At 44.9% G+C, this 19,597-nt stretch overlaps 1 protein-coding gene across 2 annotated transcripts in view; it reads left to right on the top strand.

Annotated features, from left to right (window-relative positions):
* The window catches only part of LOC135874250 (uncharacterized), a 42,598-nt gene that overhangs the window by 12,863 nt on the left and 10,138 nt on the right, over nucleotides 1-19,597 (top strand). Inside the window, exons 2-3 of one of the 2 annotated variants that reach the window (XM_065399031.1) lie at nucleotides 12,121-12,368; nucleotides 18,076-18,170. In XM_065399031.1, the coding sequence (XP_065255103.1) occupies nucleotides 12,121-12,368; nucleotides 18,076-18,170 (343 nt within the window). The remainder of the gene's footprint in view (nucleotides 1-12,120; nucleotides 12,369-18,075; nucleotides 18,171-19,597) is intronic. The other variant, XR_010561144.1, reaches the window with a different exon arrangement.

The following is a 19,597-nucleotide window of genomic DNA, read 5'->3' as shown; positions in this document are numbered from 1 at the left end:
CGGTCTTATATGTTCCTGTTCCATTATATCTCTGCAATTTTCTTTCTATCTGAGTCAGCTCCATCTCCTCTTGGCTGAAAGCCAATTTAATACAACCCAGACAAATATTATTTTCTTCCTACACCTCCCCCAGCTCTTTCCTCTTTTCTACTGCCCTCTCCCACTGTCGAGGATCCTCCAGTCGTCACTGTTAAGAATCTTAACAGTTGAGACTCCTCCAGTGACACTGCCAATGGTCACTGTTAAGAATCTTAGTAATACCTTTGGCCATTTTCTTTCTCTGTCCATATTGTTAATTTGAGAAGCTCAGAGAAGGTAGATTGGGAACTTCTGTTCTCCCTGTCGTGTAACACAACAACAAGGAGACTTGTGAAATTTAAAAAAAAAAAAAAACTTTGATGGGGGGAATAGATTGGGTACTAAATAAAGGCTCTTTAATTTAGCAAGAAAGGCATAACAAAAACCAATGGCTAGAAGTTAAAGTCAGACCAATTCAAATTGGAAATTAGGCACACATTTTTAACGGTGAAGGGGATTAACCATTGGAAGAAATTACCAAGGGAAGAGGTGAATTCTCCATCTCGATGTCTTCAGATCAAGACTGGATGCCTTTCTGAAACCTATGCTCTAGCCAAACACAAATTATTGGGCTCAGTGCAGGAGTAACGGATAAAGAGGCGGTCAGAGTAGGTGATCTAATGGTCCCTGATGGACGTAAACTCTATGCATCTATGACTAAGAGGTGGGGAATTCATCACTACTTAGAATTCTTTTTCACACTATGTGTAATTAAACAGTGGAATTTGTTGCCACAGAAAGTCATTGAGGCCAAGGATTTAATGTTCAAAAAGTGAGAAGACATTTATATAGTTATCAAGAGTATCCGGAATTCATGACAGCAAAAACTTTGGCAGGTTTATTAAACCTTGTCGCTTGTGGCTTGAAGCAGCCTCTAACTATTAGAGATCAGGATGATACTCTGATGTGATGAACATATTATCCCACTTCTCCCAGTCCAGCCCCTAAACCAAAAGGACATCCTTCCTCTCTTTTAGAAGGTTGTTCCCCTTACTCCTTGTTGTAGCTGTCTGCCAATGTTTAAATAGATTTTCCTTGGACTCTGTCTTCTTCCATTTCAGTTCCAATCAGAGTGCTCATCCTTTTCATCTATGGCAATTTTCTACGGCTACTGGTTCAATTAATCCCAATGACCTACCTTAACGTAATCAAAATAAAGGGTGGAAGATATATTCTTTTACATGCAAGTGCTCCAGTCCCTGAAGCTTGGACCACATTCAATATGGGCACACAAAGGAAGCAGTGATTTAATTATACTTTAAGGATGGAAGCATGGTTTCGTGGTTAAAGCACTGGGCTGGAACTCAGGAAATCTAGCCTCAGTTTCCAGCGATGCCAGAGTTGTCCCATCTGGCTGTAACTTCCTTTCTCTGTGCCTCAGTTCCTCGTCTCTATAATGGGGATAATAGTAATACTTCCTTTCCCCCACCCTTTGAGTTCCTTGCCTATTTAGGCTGTAAGTTCTTTAGAGCACGGACAGTCTCTCTGTATGTGAGCCTAGTAAAATGGGCCCACTAGGTCTTGTGCGTTGTAATATAAATATAATTTCAGAAGCACATTTTTGAGCACATTTAATATATTGGAACAAATTCATCCCTGAGATAACGCCATTGATTTTAGTGAACTTTCACCAAGTATGAAGTCAGTCCACAGTCTCATAGAATATTTCTTCTAATGAAAGATAATGAATTTTGCAATATTTCCAAAACACTTTATCTAGCCGTGGACTGCTTCTGTGACTAAAATATACATTCTAGCAATCAGTGCATAAAGAATCAAGCTCCAACCTGTTATTTGGATGTTTATTCTCACACAAACACACACCAGCAAACATACAGCATGAAATAATTCATGAAAAATGTATGTCATTTTCCTGTGGGTTAGGGAGGTAGACCTTTGAATGATGCCTTTCTCGCAGCTTTTGTTTGCAATAATACACATTCCATTAAGGCTGTGTCACCGAGGTGGGGGTGGAGGGGTTCTGTGTGTGTGAGAATCTGTCACAACAATTCTTAAGGATATATTCTGCTGCTTAATATTTCGAGGACCCAAACAGGCAATAACATTGCAGCATTACCCAGGTTTTGGCAATAAACATGAAAATAGACTCTAGTTCCAATCTTTCTGAACTCTAAATGTTCCCTTTACTCATCTCGAGTTTGTTTATGAGCAATAAAGCACATCATTCTATCAAGTCCCCTTTTCATGGCTTTACCATTAGTACTATAATGAAAGGCTTTAAATGAGCATAGGTTGGAAAGCTGGAAAAACGAAGTATCATCAGTGACAGGGTACATGTTGTACATTCCGAAGCGATTCTTTCTCCAGGCATCTCTTTAATTTTTGAAAGAGCTTCACAAATTGTCATAAAGGGTAAGTTTATTTAACAGAATCATTTTGAACTAGAGAGCATTCTCTCTCAGAACATTTAATCATCAACAGTCAGAAAGCGGCAAATGGCGCTTTGGATCCCACCTTAGCCCACCCCCAATTCATATTTCAAGTAGGCCAGGGACTCCAGTAGATTGATTAAAGTGAGGATTTATTACTAATAATTACCTTATTTGTTTGTAGCAGCTTTCATCTCAAAGGATTGTAAAGCACTGCATAAACTGAAAAACAGAGGGTTCACATCCCCCACCACTGAAATGCTTCCACCTCTGGGGCAAAACATAGAAGCTGTTTAACAAAGCAACCATTGGAGAATTAGCCATTTGAGTTATAGTAGTGCATCCAGGCAACAACCAAGATAAGGACCCCCCCACACACACTACACACCATCCAAACACAAAGAAAGAAAGAGTCCCTGCCCAGAGCAGTTTAAAATCTAACTAGACAAGACAAAGGCTGAGAAATGGAAGTACTATGGGTCTGTCTACACTATACAACCCCCCGCCCCCCAAGGTGTGAGATCCCAAGCCACATCATCCACACTGGTATTTTTAATGCTCTAGTCTATCTAGCCAGGCTGCGAGGCTGCAGTGTAAACATACCCGATGAGATTAAGAGATAGATTCTGATGGAGATTACTCAATGCGAGTGAGGCTTACTCTGGGAATAGTCCTAGTAAAATCAATAGGACCATTTTTGGAGTGAGGTGCTGTTCAGCGTCAGAAAGACTATCAGAATCTGGCCAGGACTGATTTACCCCAGGTCACAGAGAGAATCTACAGTCTAATCTGGAGTCAAATCAAAAGTACCCCTGGTTGGGAATTTTTCAATTTACCTTTTTTTGCCCCCAAATGCAAATTCATTTAAACCGAATCTGTTCGCACATAAACATTCGAGTGAAACGCTCGAGTCAAAACATTTTTGGTAAACAAAAAAGTTTTGAGATTGTCAAACTGGAAAATTTTGTGTTTAAGTCTAAACAGTTTTGTTTTAAAATGATGTAAATTGGCGCACACGCTTATACATACATGGATTAAAACGGTCTGCGGTGAAAGAAAATGTTTCAGTGGATCCAAACTGAAATAGTTTTCAGATTTTCTGTTTGCCAAAAGATTGAAATAGACTTTTCATCTCAAATTTGGATGGGAAAGATAAATTCAAAAATTCCCATGGGAAAACCTTTTCCCAGCCAGCCCTAATAAGAAAATCCCGTGAGTCCCAGTCCACTGTCTTAACCACAAGATCAACCTTCCTCCACTAAACCATCCTGCCTCTCTACGACTATGTAGACAAGCAAGTGAAGATCTCATGTCCAACTGAAGCGGCAGTGAGAATTTGAAGGAGGACAAAAGTAATAAGCAAAGCTAGATTTTGGCTAGGACACCAGGGTTAACATCCAACTTCTATGAAGAATACTATGGCATTTTTAAGTGGCCTCATGCACATAAGATCTTAGCTTTTTATTTGTTTCAAAATACAGCACTTTGAACAACAGCATGCCCCCTACTGCTATAAAACGGAAACACAGACACAGTACTGTCTCAGTGGGAAGGACACCATCTACCAAATCATCCCTGCCTACAATACCTAGATTTTTTTTGGAGGTCTCCATCCAAATATGATCCAGTCCAAATCTTGTTTAGCAGACAAGACTTCAACCTACGGCAAGAGAGTCAACCACTTGCTGAGAACTCACTGAATACTTTGCCTTACCCCTCTGCCTGAACTGAACCTGTTACAGGCTGGTTAACGTTTTAGTCAAGATTTTCCCCTTCCTGAAGTAATGCCCCCTTTTGTGATGGGAATTCTTCATAACATTTCCAGTAATGATAGTATCTGACATATATATAATGCCTTTCATCTAGGCAGAGGCTACAGACTGAGAGCAAGCTGTTGGCCAAATTCTTCCCTCAGCTCTACCAGTGTAACTATGAGTTACCCTGGATTTATTTCCTTTGGCTCCACTGAAACATTAGTTAGAGAAGAAAGTAGGATCCAGTGGCCACAAAAGCTAGTGCGTGTCAAAGTAATCTCTCCAAATTTACACCAGTGTAACAGATTAGAATTCAGCCCAATACACAGAAGAATAAGAACATAAGAACATAAGAACATAAGAAAGGCCGTACTGGGTCAGACCAAAGGTCCATCTAGCCCAGTATCTGTCTACCGACAGTGGCCAATGCCAGGTGCCCCAGAGGGAGTGAACCTAACAGGCAATGATCAAGTGATCTCTCTCCTGCCATCCATCTCCATCCTCTGACGAACAGAGGCTAGGGACACCATTCTTACCCATCCTGGCTAATAGCCATTTATGGACTTAGCCACCATGAATTTATCCAGTCCCCTTTTAAACATTGTTATAGTCCTAGCCTTCACAACCTCCTCAGGTAAGGAGTTCCACAAGTTGACTGTGCGCTGCGTGAAGAAGAACTTCCTTTTATTTGTTTTAAACCTGCTGCCTATTAATTTCTTTTGGTGACCCCTAGTTCTTGTATTATGGGAATAAGTAAATAACTTTTCCTTATCCACTTTCTCAACATCACTCATGATTTTATATACCTCTATCATGTCCCCCCTTAGTCTTCTCTTTTCCAAACTGAAGAGTCCTAGCCTCTTTAATCTTTCCTCATATGGGACCCTCTCTAAACCCTTAATCATTTTAGTTGCTCTTTTCTGAACCTTTTCTAGTGCTAGAATATCTTTTTTGAGGTGAGGAGACCACATCTGTACACAGTATTCGAGATGTGGGCGAACCATGGATTTATATAAGGGCAATAATATATTCTCAGTCTTATTCTCTATCCCCTTTTTAATGATTCCTAACATCCTGTTTGCTTTTTTGACCGCCTCTGCACACTGCGTGGACATCTTTAGAGAACTATCCACGATGACGCCAAGATCTTTTTCCTGACTCGTTGTAGCTAAATTAGCCCCCATCATGTTGTATGTATAGTTGGGGTTATTTTTTCCAATGTGCATTACTTTACATTTATCCACATTAAATTTCATTTGCCATTTTGTTGCCCAATCACTTAGTTTTGTGAGATCTTTTTGAAGTTCTTCACAATCTGCTTTGGTCTTAACTATCTTGAGTAGTTTAGTATCATCTGCAAACTTTGCCACCTCACTGTTTACCCCTTTCTCCAGATCATTTATGAATAAATTGAATAGGATAGGTCCTAGGACTGACCCTTGGGGAACACCACTAGTTACCCCTCTCCATTCTGAGAATTTACCATTAATTCCTACCCTTTGTTCCCTGTCCTTTAACCAGTTCTCAATCCATGAAAGGACCTTCCCTTTTATCCCATGACAGCTTAATTTACGTAAGAGCCTTTGGTGAGGGACCTTGTCAAAGGCTTTCTGGAAATCTAAGTACACTATGTCCACCGGATCCCCCTTGTCCACATGTTTGTTGACCCCTTCAAAGAACTCTAATAGATTAGTAAGACACGATTTCCCTTTACAGAAACCATGTTGACTATTGCTCAAGAGTTTATGTTTTTCTATGTGTCTGACAATTTTGTTCTTTACTATTGTTTCAACTAATTTGCCCGGTACCGACGTTAGACTTACCGGTCTGTAATTGCCGGGATCACCCCTAGAGCCCTTTTTAAATATTGGCGTTACATTAGCTAACTTCCAGTCATTGGGTACTGAAGCCGATTTAAAGGACAGGTTACAAACCTTAGTTAATAGTTCCGCAACTTCACATTTGAGTTCTTTCAGAACTCTTGGGTGAATGCCATCTGGTCCCGGTGACTTGTTAATGTTGAGTTTATCAATTAATTCCAAAACCTCCTCTAGTGATACTTCAATCTGTGACAGTTCCTCAGATTTGTCACCTACAAAAGCCAGCTCAGGTTTGGGAATCTCCCTAACATCCTCAGCCATGAAGACTGAAGCAAAGAATCCATTTAGTTTCTCCGCAATGACTTTATCATCTGTAAGCGCTCCTTTTGTATTTTCATCGTCAAGGGGCCCCACTGGTTGTTTAGCAGGCTTCCTGCTTCTGATGTACTTAAAAAACATTTTGTTATTACCTTTGGAGTTTTTGGCTAGCCGTTCTTCAAACTCCTCTTTGGCTTTTCTTATTACACTCTTGCACTTAAGTTGGCAGTGTTTGTGCTCCTTTCTATTTGCCTCACTAGGATTTGACTTCCACTTTTTAAAGGAAGTCTTTTTATCTCTCACTGCTTCTTTTACATGGTTGTTAAGCCACGGTGGCTCTTTTTTAGTTCTTTTACTGTTTTTCTTAATTTGGGGTATACATTGAAGTTGAGCCTCTATTATGGTGTCTTTAAAAAGGGCCCACGCAACTTGCAGGGATTTCACTTTAGTCACTGAACCTTTTAACTTTTGTCTAACTAACCCCCTCATTTTTGTATAGTTCCCCCTTTTGAAATTAAAGGCCACAGTGTTGGGCAGTTGAGGTGTTCTTCCCACCACAGGGATGTTGAATGCTATTGTATTATGGTCACTATTTCCAAGCGGTCCCGCTATAGTTACCTCTTGGACCAGCTCCTGCGCTCCACTCAGGATTAAATCTAGAGTCACCTCTCCCCTTGTGGGTTCCCGTACCAGCTGCTCCATGAAGCAGTCATTTAAAGTATCGAGAAATTTTATCTCTGCATTTCGTCCTGAAGTGAAATGTTCCCAGTCAATATGGGGATAATTGAAATCCCCCACTATTATTGGGTTCTTAATTTTGATAGCCTCTCTAATTTCCCTTAGCATTTCATCATCACTATTACTGTCCTGGTCAGGTGGTCGATAATAGATCCCTAATGTTATATTTTTACTAGAGCATGAAATTTCTATCCATAGAGACTCTATGGAACCTGTGGATTCGCTTAAGATTTTTACTTCATTTGAATCTACACTTTCTTTAACATATAGTGCCACTCCTCCCCCTGCACGGCCTGTTCTGTCCTTCCGATATATTTTGTACCCCGGAATGATTGTGTCCCATTGATTGCTCTCAGTCCACCAGGTTTCTGTGATGCCTATTATATCTATATCCTCCTTTATCACAAGGAACTCTAGTTCACCCATCTTATTATTTAGACTTCTGGCATTTGTGTACAAGCACTTAAAAAACTTGTCCCTGTTTATTAGCCTGTCTTTTTCTGATGTGCCAGATTCTTTTTTATGTGGCTGTTTATCATCTGATCCGGCCCTTACATTATACTTTTCAGTCCTCTGCTCCTGACTATAACCTGGAGATTCTCTATCATCAGACTCTCCCCTAAGGGAAGTCTGTGTCCGATCCACACGCTCCTCTGCAGCAGTCGGCTTTCCCCCATCTCCTAGTTTAAAAACTGCTCTACAACCTTTTTAATGTTTAGTGCCAGCAGTCTGGTTCCACTTTGGTTTAGGTGGAGCCCATCTCTCCTGTATAGGCTCCTCCCATCCCAGAAGTTTCCCCAGTTCCTAATGAACGTGAACCCCTCCTCTCTACACCATCGTCTCATCCACGCATTGAGACTCTGAAGCTCTGCCTGCCTACCTGGCCCTGCGCGTGGAACTGGGAGCATTTCTGAAAATGCCACCATAGAGGTCCTGGATTTCAGTCTCTTCCCTAGCAGCCTAAATTTGGCTTCCAGGACATCTCTCCTACCCTTCCCTATGTCATTGGTACCTACATGTACCACGACCACCGGCTCCTCCCCAGCACTACACATAAGTCTAGCTAGATGCCTCGAGAGATCCGCAACCTTCGCACCAGGCAGGGAAGTCACCATACGGTTCTCCCGGTCATCACAGACCCAGCTATCTACATTTCTAATAATCGAATCTCCCATTACTAACACCTGCCTTTTCCTAGAAACTGGAGTTCCCTCCCCCGGAGAGGCAACCTCAGTGCGAGAGGCAACCCCAGAACCATCTGGAAGGAGGGTCCCAACTATGGGAAAGTTTCCCTCTGCTCCCATTGACTGCTCTACTTCCCTGGGCCCTTCTTCCTCCTTAACAGCACAGGTGCTGTCTAAGCGGAGGTGGGACAATTCTACAGTGTCCCGGAAAGCCTCATCAACATACCTCTCTGCCTCTCTCAGCTCCTCCAGTTCCGCCACCCTGGCCTCCAAAGTCCGTACATGGTCTCTGAGGGCCAGGAGCTCCTTGCACCGACTGCACACATACGCCACCCGCCCACAGGGCAGGTAATCATACATGCAACAGTCGGTGCAATAAACTGGATAGCCCCCACTCTGCTGCTGGGCTTCTGCCTGCATTGTATCCTAGTTAGTGAAAGGGTGGTTTACAGAAGGAAGTTTTGGAATGTGGTTTGGTTTATAGGTTTTAGGGGGGGGCCACGGGGATGGGGTTACGGCTGGCGAGGGACTCCCACTCCCTTCCCACTCCCCTTCTAAACTCCCTTGCGAAACTCCCTGTTAGCAGCCCCTGGTCGCTTGTGCGCGGCTTTATAAAGCCCTGGCCTGAGTGAATGCCCCGCCCACTGAGTAAGGCTCAGCCAATTACCAGAGGCTTCGAGCTTTCAAACCTGCCTCCAACTGCCAGCCAGAGCACACGGTCCCTCAAACAACCAAACAAACAAACACAAGCTCAGCACACAGCAAGTAACCCCCAAACACAAACAAACACACACTACAGACAGTCACTTACCCCACAGATGCTGTATTAGCTCCTCCTTCACCTGGAGAACTCCCTTGCGAAACTCCCTGTTAGCAGCCCCTGTTCGCTTGTGCGCGGCTTTATAAAGCCCTGGCCTGAGTGAATGCCCCGCCCACTGAGTAAGGCTCAGCCAATTACCAGAGGCTTCGAGCTTTCAAACCTGCCTCCAACTGCCAGCCAGAGCACACGGTCCCTCAAACAACCAACCAAACAAACACAAGCTCAGCACACAGCAAGTAACCCCCAAACACAAACAAACACACACTACAGACAGTCACTTACCCCACAGATGCTGTATTAGCTCCTCCTTCACCTGGAGAACTCCCTTGCGAAACTCCCTGTTTCATTGGTGCATGAATCTTTTCATGCACCACTGAAATGCAGTTCTCTGTGGTGGAATATAACAGCTATTGAATGACGCACTGCAAACTTACATGGCAGAATGGGACAGGAATTGGAGAAGGCCATTGTGTCTGATTGAAACTGCATGGAGCATTTAGGGAGACAGAACATAACTGTTCGTTGAAATTTGGCCAAATAGTATGATAAGCTCTTTAATAACCAGGAGAGCTCAGCCCTCAGATACCATGTTATAAATACATAGGTAGACAGGGACCTCAGTTTCAAGTCTCCTCCAAAACACAGGACCTCCAGCCGAGCAACATCCGGAGAACTCAGTCAGAATGCTGACTCAGAGGGAAGAGTGACATCTACTGGAGCCGATCCTGAACAGCAGCCACACTAGTGTATGAGTGTGAAAAATGCTACTCCAGAGGGAATTCTGCGCCAAAAAAAGTAAATATTCTTCGCACAATATTTTAAAATTCTGCATATTTTATTTGTCAACATAACACAATATAATCACACCATTTTCAATTGTTTGCTGACAAATATTTTGAAATAAATTACCAAATTGTTTCTGTGACAATTAAAATATGCAGATCTTTGCAATTTTAATATAAAAAAAAATTGGTGCAGAATTCACTCAAGAGTACCAGGTTTCTGTGGGGCACAGTCTGGGAGCAGGCAGCCCGGTGGGGGGAATCTGGATGCACAGGGGCTTGGTGCAAGGTTCTGGGTGCAGGGAGAATGGGACTCTGCAGGGGAGTCCAGGTGAAGGTGGTTAGGCCTCAGTGTGTGGGGGCTGGGGGAGGGGCTTGATGGGGTGGGGGAGTCAGGGTGTGGGAGGCTCATGATGCAGGGGGTGAGGCTTGGCAGGATGGGGATTTGGGGGACTCAGTGGGGGGCTTCCTGATGCAGAGGGGGCTTGATGGGGGGGGTCCGGATGTGTGATGGGGTCACTGCCCCTGTCTGCCCAAACCCCGTGCATCCGGACCCTCCCGCCCCCAATTCCCCTCCCGAGGTTCAGCCCCCCCACCCTCCCCACAACCTCCCCTCCTGCAGTGCAGAGCTTCCTGCAGCCAGGGGAAGTTTCTGGGGCTTGATCTGACCCAGCCCTGGCTGCTCCCTGCAGGGAAGGGGAGGGGGAGAGGGAACTCCATCTCCATCCTCCTCCTCACCCCCTCCGCCCAGCTGGGACTAGCATCCCCGGGCGGCCGGGGCATCCCCAGACCTCCCTCCCCTCAGTGATTTACCTCTCTTCCCCTCCCCCTTCCCCACTGCCTGAACAAAGTCTGAGGGCCAAGCTGCTGGGGAGGGGTGAGTGAGTACTGGTGCAGCTTCTCTTTGCTTCCCCACAGGAACCATTTTCTGCAAGGAAGCAAAGAGAATCTGCAAGGGGTGGGGGGCACAGTGAGGGCATTTTTCTGCTGCGCTGCAGTTGTGCAGAATTTCCCCAGGAGTAAAAATGCCCTGTTGCATTTGTGGGGCTCTTCAGGGCATGGGCCACGTTGGCAAGTGTTTGTACAGTGCCTAGCACAATGGAGCCTCAGTCCTGTTCTGTGGCTGGGTGTGGTTTTCTGTGAGTGCTAATGCAATACGGATATTAAAGAAAAAAACACCACCAATTCAAACTGCTACTTTTCCTCTAAGTGTTTGAAGTAGCTCTGGTAGGAAGTCTGGAGGAGACAGGCTTCTTGCTCTAAGAGATCTTTTAAATGCAAAGGTTCCCTCTGCCTTGGGGAAAGGACTTGTATTCATATGATATTTGCTTAGGTGCAATATCTAGGGAGCTAAAACAATCTCTCCAGTACAGTAGCTACTATACACCATATTTTATGAAAGCCCCCTTCCCTAGAGCGTAGTTACTTTTCCAGTTGCCTTCCAGCATTGCCAAAATGTGTTTGATCTTGCACAGGCAATAATTTATAAGCTTTCTTAGCATAAACCTTGGTCAGAGTAAAACTCATTTGCATGTTAAAGGATTTTTCCCTAGGAGTTGGTGCCTGCTTTTCTGAGTTAACCTGCCAGTCTCTTTCAGCCATAACCTGTAAAGCTCCCATCTTCTCAATAATTCCCTATCTCCCAATAAAATCCATCTATATGAAAGATTCTTTCTTGACAGACAATAGCTGATCTGTCACACATAGTTCTGGAATAACCTGGCTGGTGTGAATGTAAACAACTGCCCTCTGCTGGATTGTTCAACCGTGTGTCATAGAATATTAGGGTTAGAAGGGACCTCATGATGTCATCTAGTCCCACCCCCTGCTCAAAGCAGGACCAATCCCCAATGGGTCCTCTCAAGGATTGAGCTCATAACCCTGGGTTTAGCAGGCCAATGCTCAAACCACCAAGCTATCCCTCCCCCCTTGAGCCCTCTCATGAGCCCTATCATGCAGACAGTTGATGGAGATTCTCATTTAGTTCAAGAAGCTGGGGGATGTGCTTTGGAAAAGGACCTGGGGGTTATCTCTGCTGTCGTCATGGAGTTCTAAATGGCCGTAAGGTGCAGAACTAGGAATACTGTGATATCCCAGGTAGTGAGGGATGTGTTACAATGTTTTGATTTTCCATTCACATGCGTCTGACGAAGTGGGTATTCACCCACGAAAGCTTATGCTCCAATACGTCTGTTAGTCTATAAGGTGCCACAGGACTCTTTGTTGCTTTTTACAGATCCAGACTAACACGGCTACCCCTCTGATACTTGACTCCGTTCATATGTGGGCTTGTCAGCCATTCCTGGCCGTGTCTGAGTATTACGTGCCGGTGCAGAGAAGTACACAGCTGAGCAGAGCAATGGTTACACAGCAGCACTGCCCGAGTTCCCCAAGCACAGGGCTTGGCGTTTTGAATGTCATACATCATTCACAACTGGCAGCAAGAATTCCTCCCGGACATGGCTCTCATTTCCCTGCAACACTGTAAGCTACAGGGATCACACATACCTTTTACATGAGAGGTGAACGGGGAAGCTTTATTTAAACACTGCAAAAGAGACTATTAAAATATCACTGCTCAAGATCCCTAATTGGTAACAGTCTAGCATATGTAGACTTAAACATTATTAAAGGAGATTAAAGATGTGGAAGGCATTTCAGCTCACAGCCGCCAGATTTAAGGGCTTTAAGAAGATAGGCAGGGGCTGATTACGGGATTTCTAGCCAGCTAGCTGTAGATAAGGGTAAAGCTGATTTGATTTGGAGACGCGATGAAATATTGCCTCAAACAAAAGCATTAATTAGAGCAGGTAGCTGCATCTTGTTATACCAAGGAAGAAAGTCTGCCGGCGAGCTCACATGCAAAGCAGGGGAAGAGCATTATTGTACTCCAACTTGCCAACCTAGGAAGGAGGGTTTTAAACTAGGTTCAAAGGGGGCAGGTGACAAAAAGCCCCCAGGCACATGTAAAAAAAAAAAGTGACCTTAACAGAGGGTTGGAGGGGGACACGGAAAATTACAATTGGGTCATAGGAGTAACAAGAGAGAAATCAGTGGGCAAATTTGCTCAACGTCTTAGACATCTATACACAAATGTATGGAATTTGGGGAATGAACTGGAAGTATTAGTACATAAGCTAAATTATGACTTAATTGGCACTGCAGAGACTTGGGGGGGATAAGTCTCATGACTGGAATATTGGTGCAGAGGGGTACTGCTTGTTCAGGAAGGATAGGTAGGGTAAAAAGAGAGGTGGTGTTGCATTCTACATCAAAAATATATATACTTGTTCTGAGGACCAGAAGGAGGTGGGAGGCAAACCAGTTGACAGTTTCTGGGTAAATATAAAAAGGGTAAAAATAGTGATGTCATCACGATAGGGGTCTACTATAGATCACAAATCAGGAAGAGGAAGTGGATGAGGCATATCTAGAACAAACCGAAATATCCAAAACACAAAAGCTCATAATAATGGGAGACTTAAATACAGCCAAACAAAATTTCCGATAAGTTCTTGGAATGTACCGGGGACAACAGTTTAGAATTGATTCTGACCAACCAGGAGGAATTGGGAGCGAATCTGAAGATGGAAGGCAATTTGGGTGAAAGTGATGATGAAATGATAGATTTCATGATTCTAAGGTAAGGAAGGAGAACAGCAGACTAAGGACAATGGGCTTTAAAAAAGCAGACTTTTAGCAAACTCCGAGAATTGGTAAGTAAGGTCACATGAGCAAAAAATCTAAAGGAAAAAGGAGTTCAGGAGAGCTTGAAGTTTCTCAGGGAGACAGTATTAAAGGCACCACTGCAAACTATTCTGATGAGAAGGAAAGATAGGAAGAATAGTAAGAGGTCAATATAGCCCTATCAGGAGCTCTTTAATGACCTGGAAGTCTAAAAAGGAATCCTACAAAAAGTGCAAGGCATGGACAAACTGCTAAGGAGGAATACAAAAGAATGTCACAAGCATGTAGGAACGAAATCAGAAAGGCTAAGGCACAATATGAGTTACATCTAGCAGGGGACAAAAAAGGCAATAAGAGGTTCTTTAAATACCTTAGAAGCAAGAGAAAGAAGAAGACAAGTGTAGGCCCTTCACTTAGCAGGGAAGGAGAGCTAATCACCGATGACCTCAAGAAGGTGGAGGTGTTTAATGCCTATTTTGTTTCACAAAATCAACGAGGAGTCCGGTGGCATCTTAAAGACTAACACATTTATTTGGGCATAAGCTTTCGTGGGTAAAAAACCCACTTCATGAAAGCTTATGCCCAAATAAATTTATTAGTCTTTAAGGTGCCACCGGATTTTGTGGATACAGACTAACATGGCTACCCCTCTCATTTTGTTTCAGTCTTCACTAAAAAGCTTAATGGTAACCAGATACTCAAGACAATTCATATTAACAACAAAGGGGAAGGAATACAAGCCAAAATAGGGAAAGAGCAGGTTAAAGAATATTAAGATAAGTTAGATGTATTCAATTCAGCAGGGCCTGATGAAATTCATATAGGGTACTTAAGCAATCTCAGAGACATTAGCAATGATCTTTGAGAACACCTGGAGGACAGGAGAGGTCCCAGGAAACTGCAGAAGGGCAAGCATCATACCTATCTTTAAAAAGTTGAACAAAGATGACCCCGGGGAATTATAGACCTGTCAGCCTAACTTCGATACCTCTAAAATACTCAAACAAATCAGTTTGCTATCACCTGGAAAATATGTTATAAGTACAAATCATGCCAAACCAATCTAATTTCCTTCTTCAACAGGACTACCTCTGTAGTGGACAAGGGGGAAGCAGTAGATGTGATATCTTATATTTAGTAAGGCTTTTGACCCAGTACCACATGATATTCTCATAAGCAAGCTAGGGAAACATTATCTAGATGAAATTACTATAAGGTTGGTGCACAACTGGTTGAAAGACTGTACTCAAAGAATAGTTATCGATAATTCACTGTCAAACTGGGAGGGCATATCTAATGGAACCCCACAGGGGTCAGGCCTGCGTCTGGTACTAGTCAATATTTTCAATAATGACTTGGATAATGGAGTGGAGAATATTCATATTACAAAACCTGCAGATGTCACGAAGCTGGGAGGGGTTGCTAGCACTTTGGGAACCTATATTAGAATTCAAAATGATCTTGACAAATTGGAGAATTTGTCTGAATTCAACAAGATTTAATTCAATTAAGGTAAATACAAAGTACTCTGGGTTTGGGGGGGCTCAGGGCTGGGGTAGGGGGTTGGGGTGTGGGAGGGGGTCAGGGCTCTGGGCTGGGGGTGCAGGCTCTGGGGTGCGGTCAGGAATGAAGGGGTTGGGTTGCAGGAAGTGGTTACAGGTTTGGGGGGAGGCTAAGGGCTGGGGCAGGGGGTTGGGTGTGGGAGGGGGTCAGGGCTCTGGGCTGCGGGTGCAGGCTCTGTGGTGGGGCCGGGGATGAGGGGTTTGGGGTGCAGGAAGGGGTTCCAGGTTTGGGGGGCTGAGGGCTGGGGCAGGGGATTGGGGTGTGGGGTTGGAGTGTGGACTTACCTCCGGCGGCTCCCGGTCTGCGGTGCAGACGGGGTGCAGAGGCAGGCTTCCCACCTGTCCTGGCACCGCGAGCCGCGCTGTGCCCCAGAAGTGGCCAGCAGCAGGTCCAGCTCCTAGGCGGAGGCACACAAGTGGCTCCGTGCAGCTCTCGCCCGCAGGCACTGCCCCCCCACCTCATGGCACCCCTGCCTAGAAGCCGGACCCACTGCTGGCCATTTCTGGGGCACAGCACGGTGTCGGAGCAGGTAGGCACTAGCCTGCCTTAGCTGGGCAGCACCGCCGACGGGACTTTTAACGTCCCGGTCAGCAGTGCTGACCAGAGCCGCTGGGTCGCTGAGCAAGGCGACCCAGGGCCTTTCGGGTCGCGACCCAGTATTGGGTCGCAACCCGAACTTTGAAAAAAACTGGGCTATGGGGTGCTATGTCCTTGCATTCAACGGCATGCTGGTATCTAACCTTGCCTGCACCAAACCTGTCAAACCAAGGCATGGATTAAGCCCTACATTTGTAGCTGTTGTGTTCCTGCGCTGGCTCTGAACAATGTGAATGAGTTGGTAATAATCAAAATATAGAAACAATATTAGAATTACAAATATTTACAGAAACCTCTGTGCCTCCGTTTCCCACAATACTCATAGAATCTTTGGGAAAGATTGGAAGAAAGGCAATTTTGGAACTGCACAGCATTATTAAATCTCCAGTCGTCTGTTCCCTCTGGATCTGCATCACTGCCTTATAAATTAATATCCAAAAGATCTCATTTGCCATCCAGCTACAACTGGATCCTGCTCCTCTCGAATCGTGCCCTTACTAATTAACATTTGTTAAGACCACTGTTTTCTTCCATCTTTGGGAATGGGTGGGGGTAATACCATGTCTGAGCCCCCAGAATCGTATGTGCTCATGCCCCTAGCATGAGGGGGAAACCATGCCCAGAGGAGACCCTCCAAGTGGATCCTTTGGGATTATACCCAGTTAAAAAGAACAGGAGTACGTGTGACACCTTAGAGACTAACACATTTATTTGAGCATAAGCTTTCGTGGGCTACAGCCCACTTCAACAGATGCATAGAATGGAACATACATACATATGATATATATACACATACAGAGAACATGCAAAGGTGGGAGTTGCCCAACCAACTCTAAGAGGCTAATTAATTAAGATGAGCTATTATCAGCAAGAGAAAAAAAACTTTTGTAGTGATAATCAAGATGGCCCATTCCAGACAGTTGACAAGAAGGTGTGAGGATACTTAACATGGGGAAATAGATTCAATTTGTGTAATGATCCAGCCACTCCCAGTCTCTATTCAAGCCCAAGTTAATGGTATCTAGTTTGCAAATTAACTCCAGTTCAGCAGTTTCTCATTGGAGTCTCGTTGTTAGTCTCTAAGGTGCCACAAGTACTCCTGTTCTTTTGGCGGATACAGACTAACACGGCTGCTACTCTGAAACCAGTTAAACAGATTATGCTAGACACTGAGGGCCAGATCCTCCACTGGGGTGTGTTGGCGTAGCTCCACTGCAGGCAATGCAGCTACACCACTTTATTGGAGCTGAGGATCTGGCCCGAGGACTTTAGCTGCAGAGGAAAGAGAAAAGCGGGTAACATGTCAGAAATACTAATTGCATATCCAAACTCCATTTAAAGTTTAATTCGCAAATCTGTCACTTGACAGCTCTCACATAATTCCCTTCTGGATGACTGTTTTAAAGAGATTGCTACTGTTTTATCTAGCAAGCGTCAAGTCACAGAGACACAGTCAATCACAGATTCACAGTGCAGCAATTAGCAACAGAAAGACCTATTAGTTCATCTTAGCATTCCTTTGCCTTTGTAGGACTGTTCCCCTTAGTATTTCATTCAACCTACTTTTAAATGGACCAAGCAATGGATTTTCCTCCATTCCCTTTGGCGGCTATTCCACCACATAAACGTCACTAACAGTGTTCTTTTTTCTGCTCATCACCTTAGATATTCTGTTGCCACTAGTGTCTCATCACTCCTAGTTATGCGTGGAGCAACACGTACAATTCCTCCCCCTCCTTATGGTTCATGGAATTTCCAATGACAATTTGGCATCATATATATTGGTCCAGATTCCCATCTCATTACTCACGCTTATTCCACATATAGGCCCATCCACTTCACTGGCGCTACTCATGGAGCAAGGCAGTTGTCATGGGACTAAGGCTATCAGAATTGGGCCCACTGAGACGAAGGCCGGTCTTGTGTTTCTGTCACTGTGCTGGGAATAGGAGATTTGGATTCCGTTGGGATGATTAGCTCCCATGTGCTTGTTTGGCCAGCCGCAGCCCAATTACTACTTTCAGCCTTTCCCTTTCGGGTCCTCAAGCATTGTTGTTGTTCATTAATAAAACCCCTTCACTTTGTATGAAATGGAGGCAAATAGCAAATAAGGCCCTGATTCAGGAAAGCACATGCCTCTGTGCATTCCTGAATCAGGGCCTAAACCAGCCATAAAGAACTCTGCTACCCCTTCTCCTTTTAAACTCACAGTGAAACAAATTATGAACAACACACCTGGAAACACAATAACAGCACGCTGCAGGAAGCCAGGCCCCACCCTAAACTGCACTTTGTATTGACTGCATCGAATGAGTTCTTATGTTCTTTTCTTTATTGCTCTTAGGATCTTCCTTTTGCTGGCCCTGCACACTTGCAGAGATATATGGGAAATAAGCAAACATGATGTAATGGTTACAGCACAGGACTTTGAGTTACTAGGTAAGTCATTTAACCTCTCTGTCACCAAGTCTCTCAGCCTGTAACACAAGAATCATGGTTGGCTTTTGATTGTTTTAAAAAAATAATGTAGTGGGGGTGTGGTGTGGGGCTCACTCACCTCCAGAGCACACCCTCTTGCTAGGGTGTTGAGTTATAGGAGTTCTTCCATTGACCTCCCCGGCAGACGGTTTACATTTGTGCACATGTAACCACCACACCCACACTCTGTCCCATCTAGTGGCACCAAGACCACTTAGGCTTTGTCTTCACTACCCGCCGATCCGGCGGGTAGCAATCGGTTTATCGGGGATCGACTTACCGCGTCTACTGAAGACGCGGTAAAATCGATCCCTGATCGCTCTGCCGTCGACTCCGGAAATCCACCTCGGCAGGAGGTGGCAGCGGAGTCGGCGGCAGCGCGGCAGCGGTCGACTTTCCCGCGTCCTCACCGCTAGGTAAGCCAACCTAAAATACGCAACTTCAGCTATGGTATTCACATAGCTGAAGTTGCGTATCTTAGGTCGGACCCCCGCTGCAGTGTAGACCTAGCCTTAGAGAGAGAGATTAAGGAGTCTGCTACAGCCTTAGTTAAGGGGCATATGGCTTTTAGCTCCTGTAGTAGAGGCTAATGCATTTAGCTCCAGAGGTTTCCCGGTTCAATCCTGCCTGCCAATGACCAGGATCTGTCAATGTTACAAGTGGGGGCTCGTCCGGGATTTCAACTGGGAAGTCTCTGAAGCTCGGGATGTGCTTCCTCAGCTAGGGGAAGTATGTAACCCACCAGGGCCGGCTCCAGCATTTCTGCCGCCCCAGGCAAAAAAAAACAAAAAAGCCGCGATCGTGATCGGCGGCGGCGATTGTAAAAAAAAAATAAATAAAAAGCCGCGATCGGCGGCGGCAGTTCAGCGGCAGGTCCTTCGCTCCTAGAGGGAGTGAGGGACCTGCCGCCCCTGAATTGCCGCAGGTGCTGCCCCTCTCCCTTGGCCGCCCCAAGCACCTGCTTGTTAAGCTGGTGCCTGGAGCCGGCCCTGTAACCCACACACCTCCTGGGGGTGGTGTTCTGTCCCCTCTAGTGGCACTGAGACCACTGAGAGAGATTAATGAGACTGCTACAGCCTTAGCTAAAGGCCATGTGGCTTTTAGCTCATGCAGAGGCTCATGCATTTAGCTCCAGAAGCCCCAGGTTCAATCCCACCCACCGATGACCGGGTCTGTCGGTGCGATGCACACTCCTAGTTCAGACCCCTTTTGGGGTAACAAAAGGTTAACTGAAATCCAAAGTCCCAACAAATCAGCCTGGAATCTTCTTTCCAGCTCCAGTGGCTGGTCTTCACCAAATCCTGGATCTGGGGCCTTAATAGGAACAGTGTAGTTTCTTCCCCACACTGAACGCAGCCTTTTATGATGCCCTGGCAGCCATAGGGTTT

Source organism: Emys orbicularis, chromosome 2, assembly GCF_028017835.1.
Source record: "Emys orbicularis isolate rEmyOrb1 chromosome 2, rEmyOrb1.hap1, whole genome shotgun sequence".
NCBI classification, from domain to species: domain Eukaryota; kingdom Metazoa; phylum Chordata; order Testudines; family Emydidae; genus Emys; species Emys orbicularis.
The sequence above is the reverse complement of the archived record's forward strand: the minus strand, read 5'-3'. Positions and strand labels throughout refer to the sequence as shown.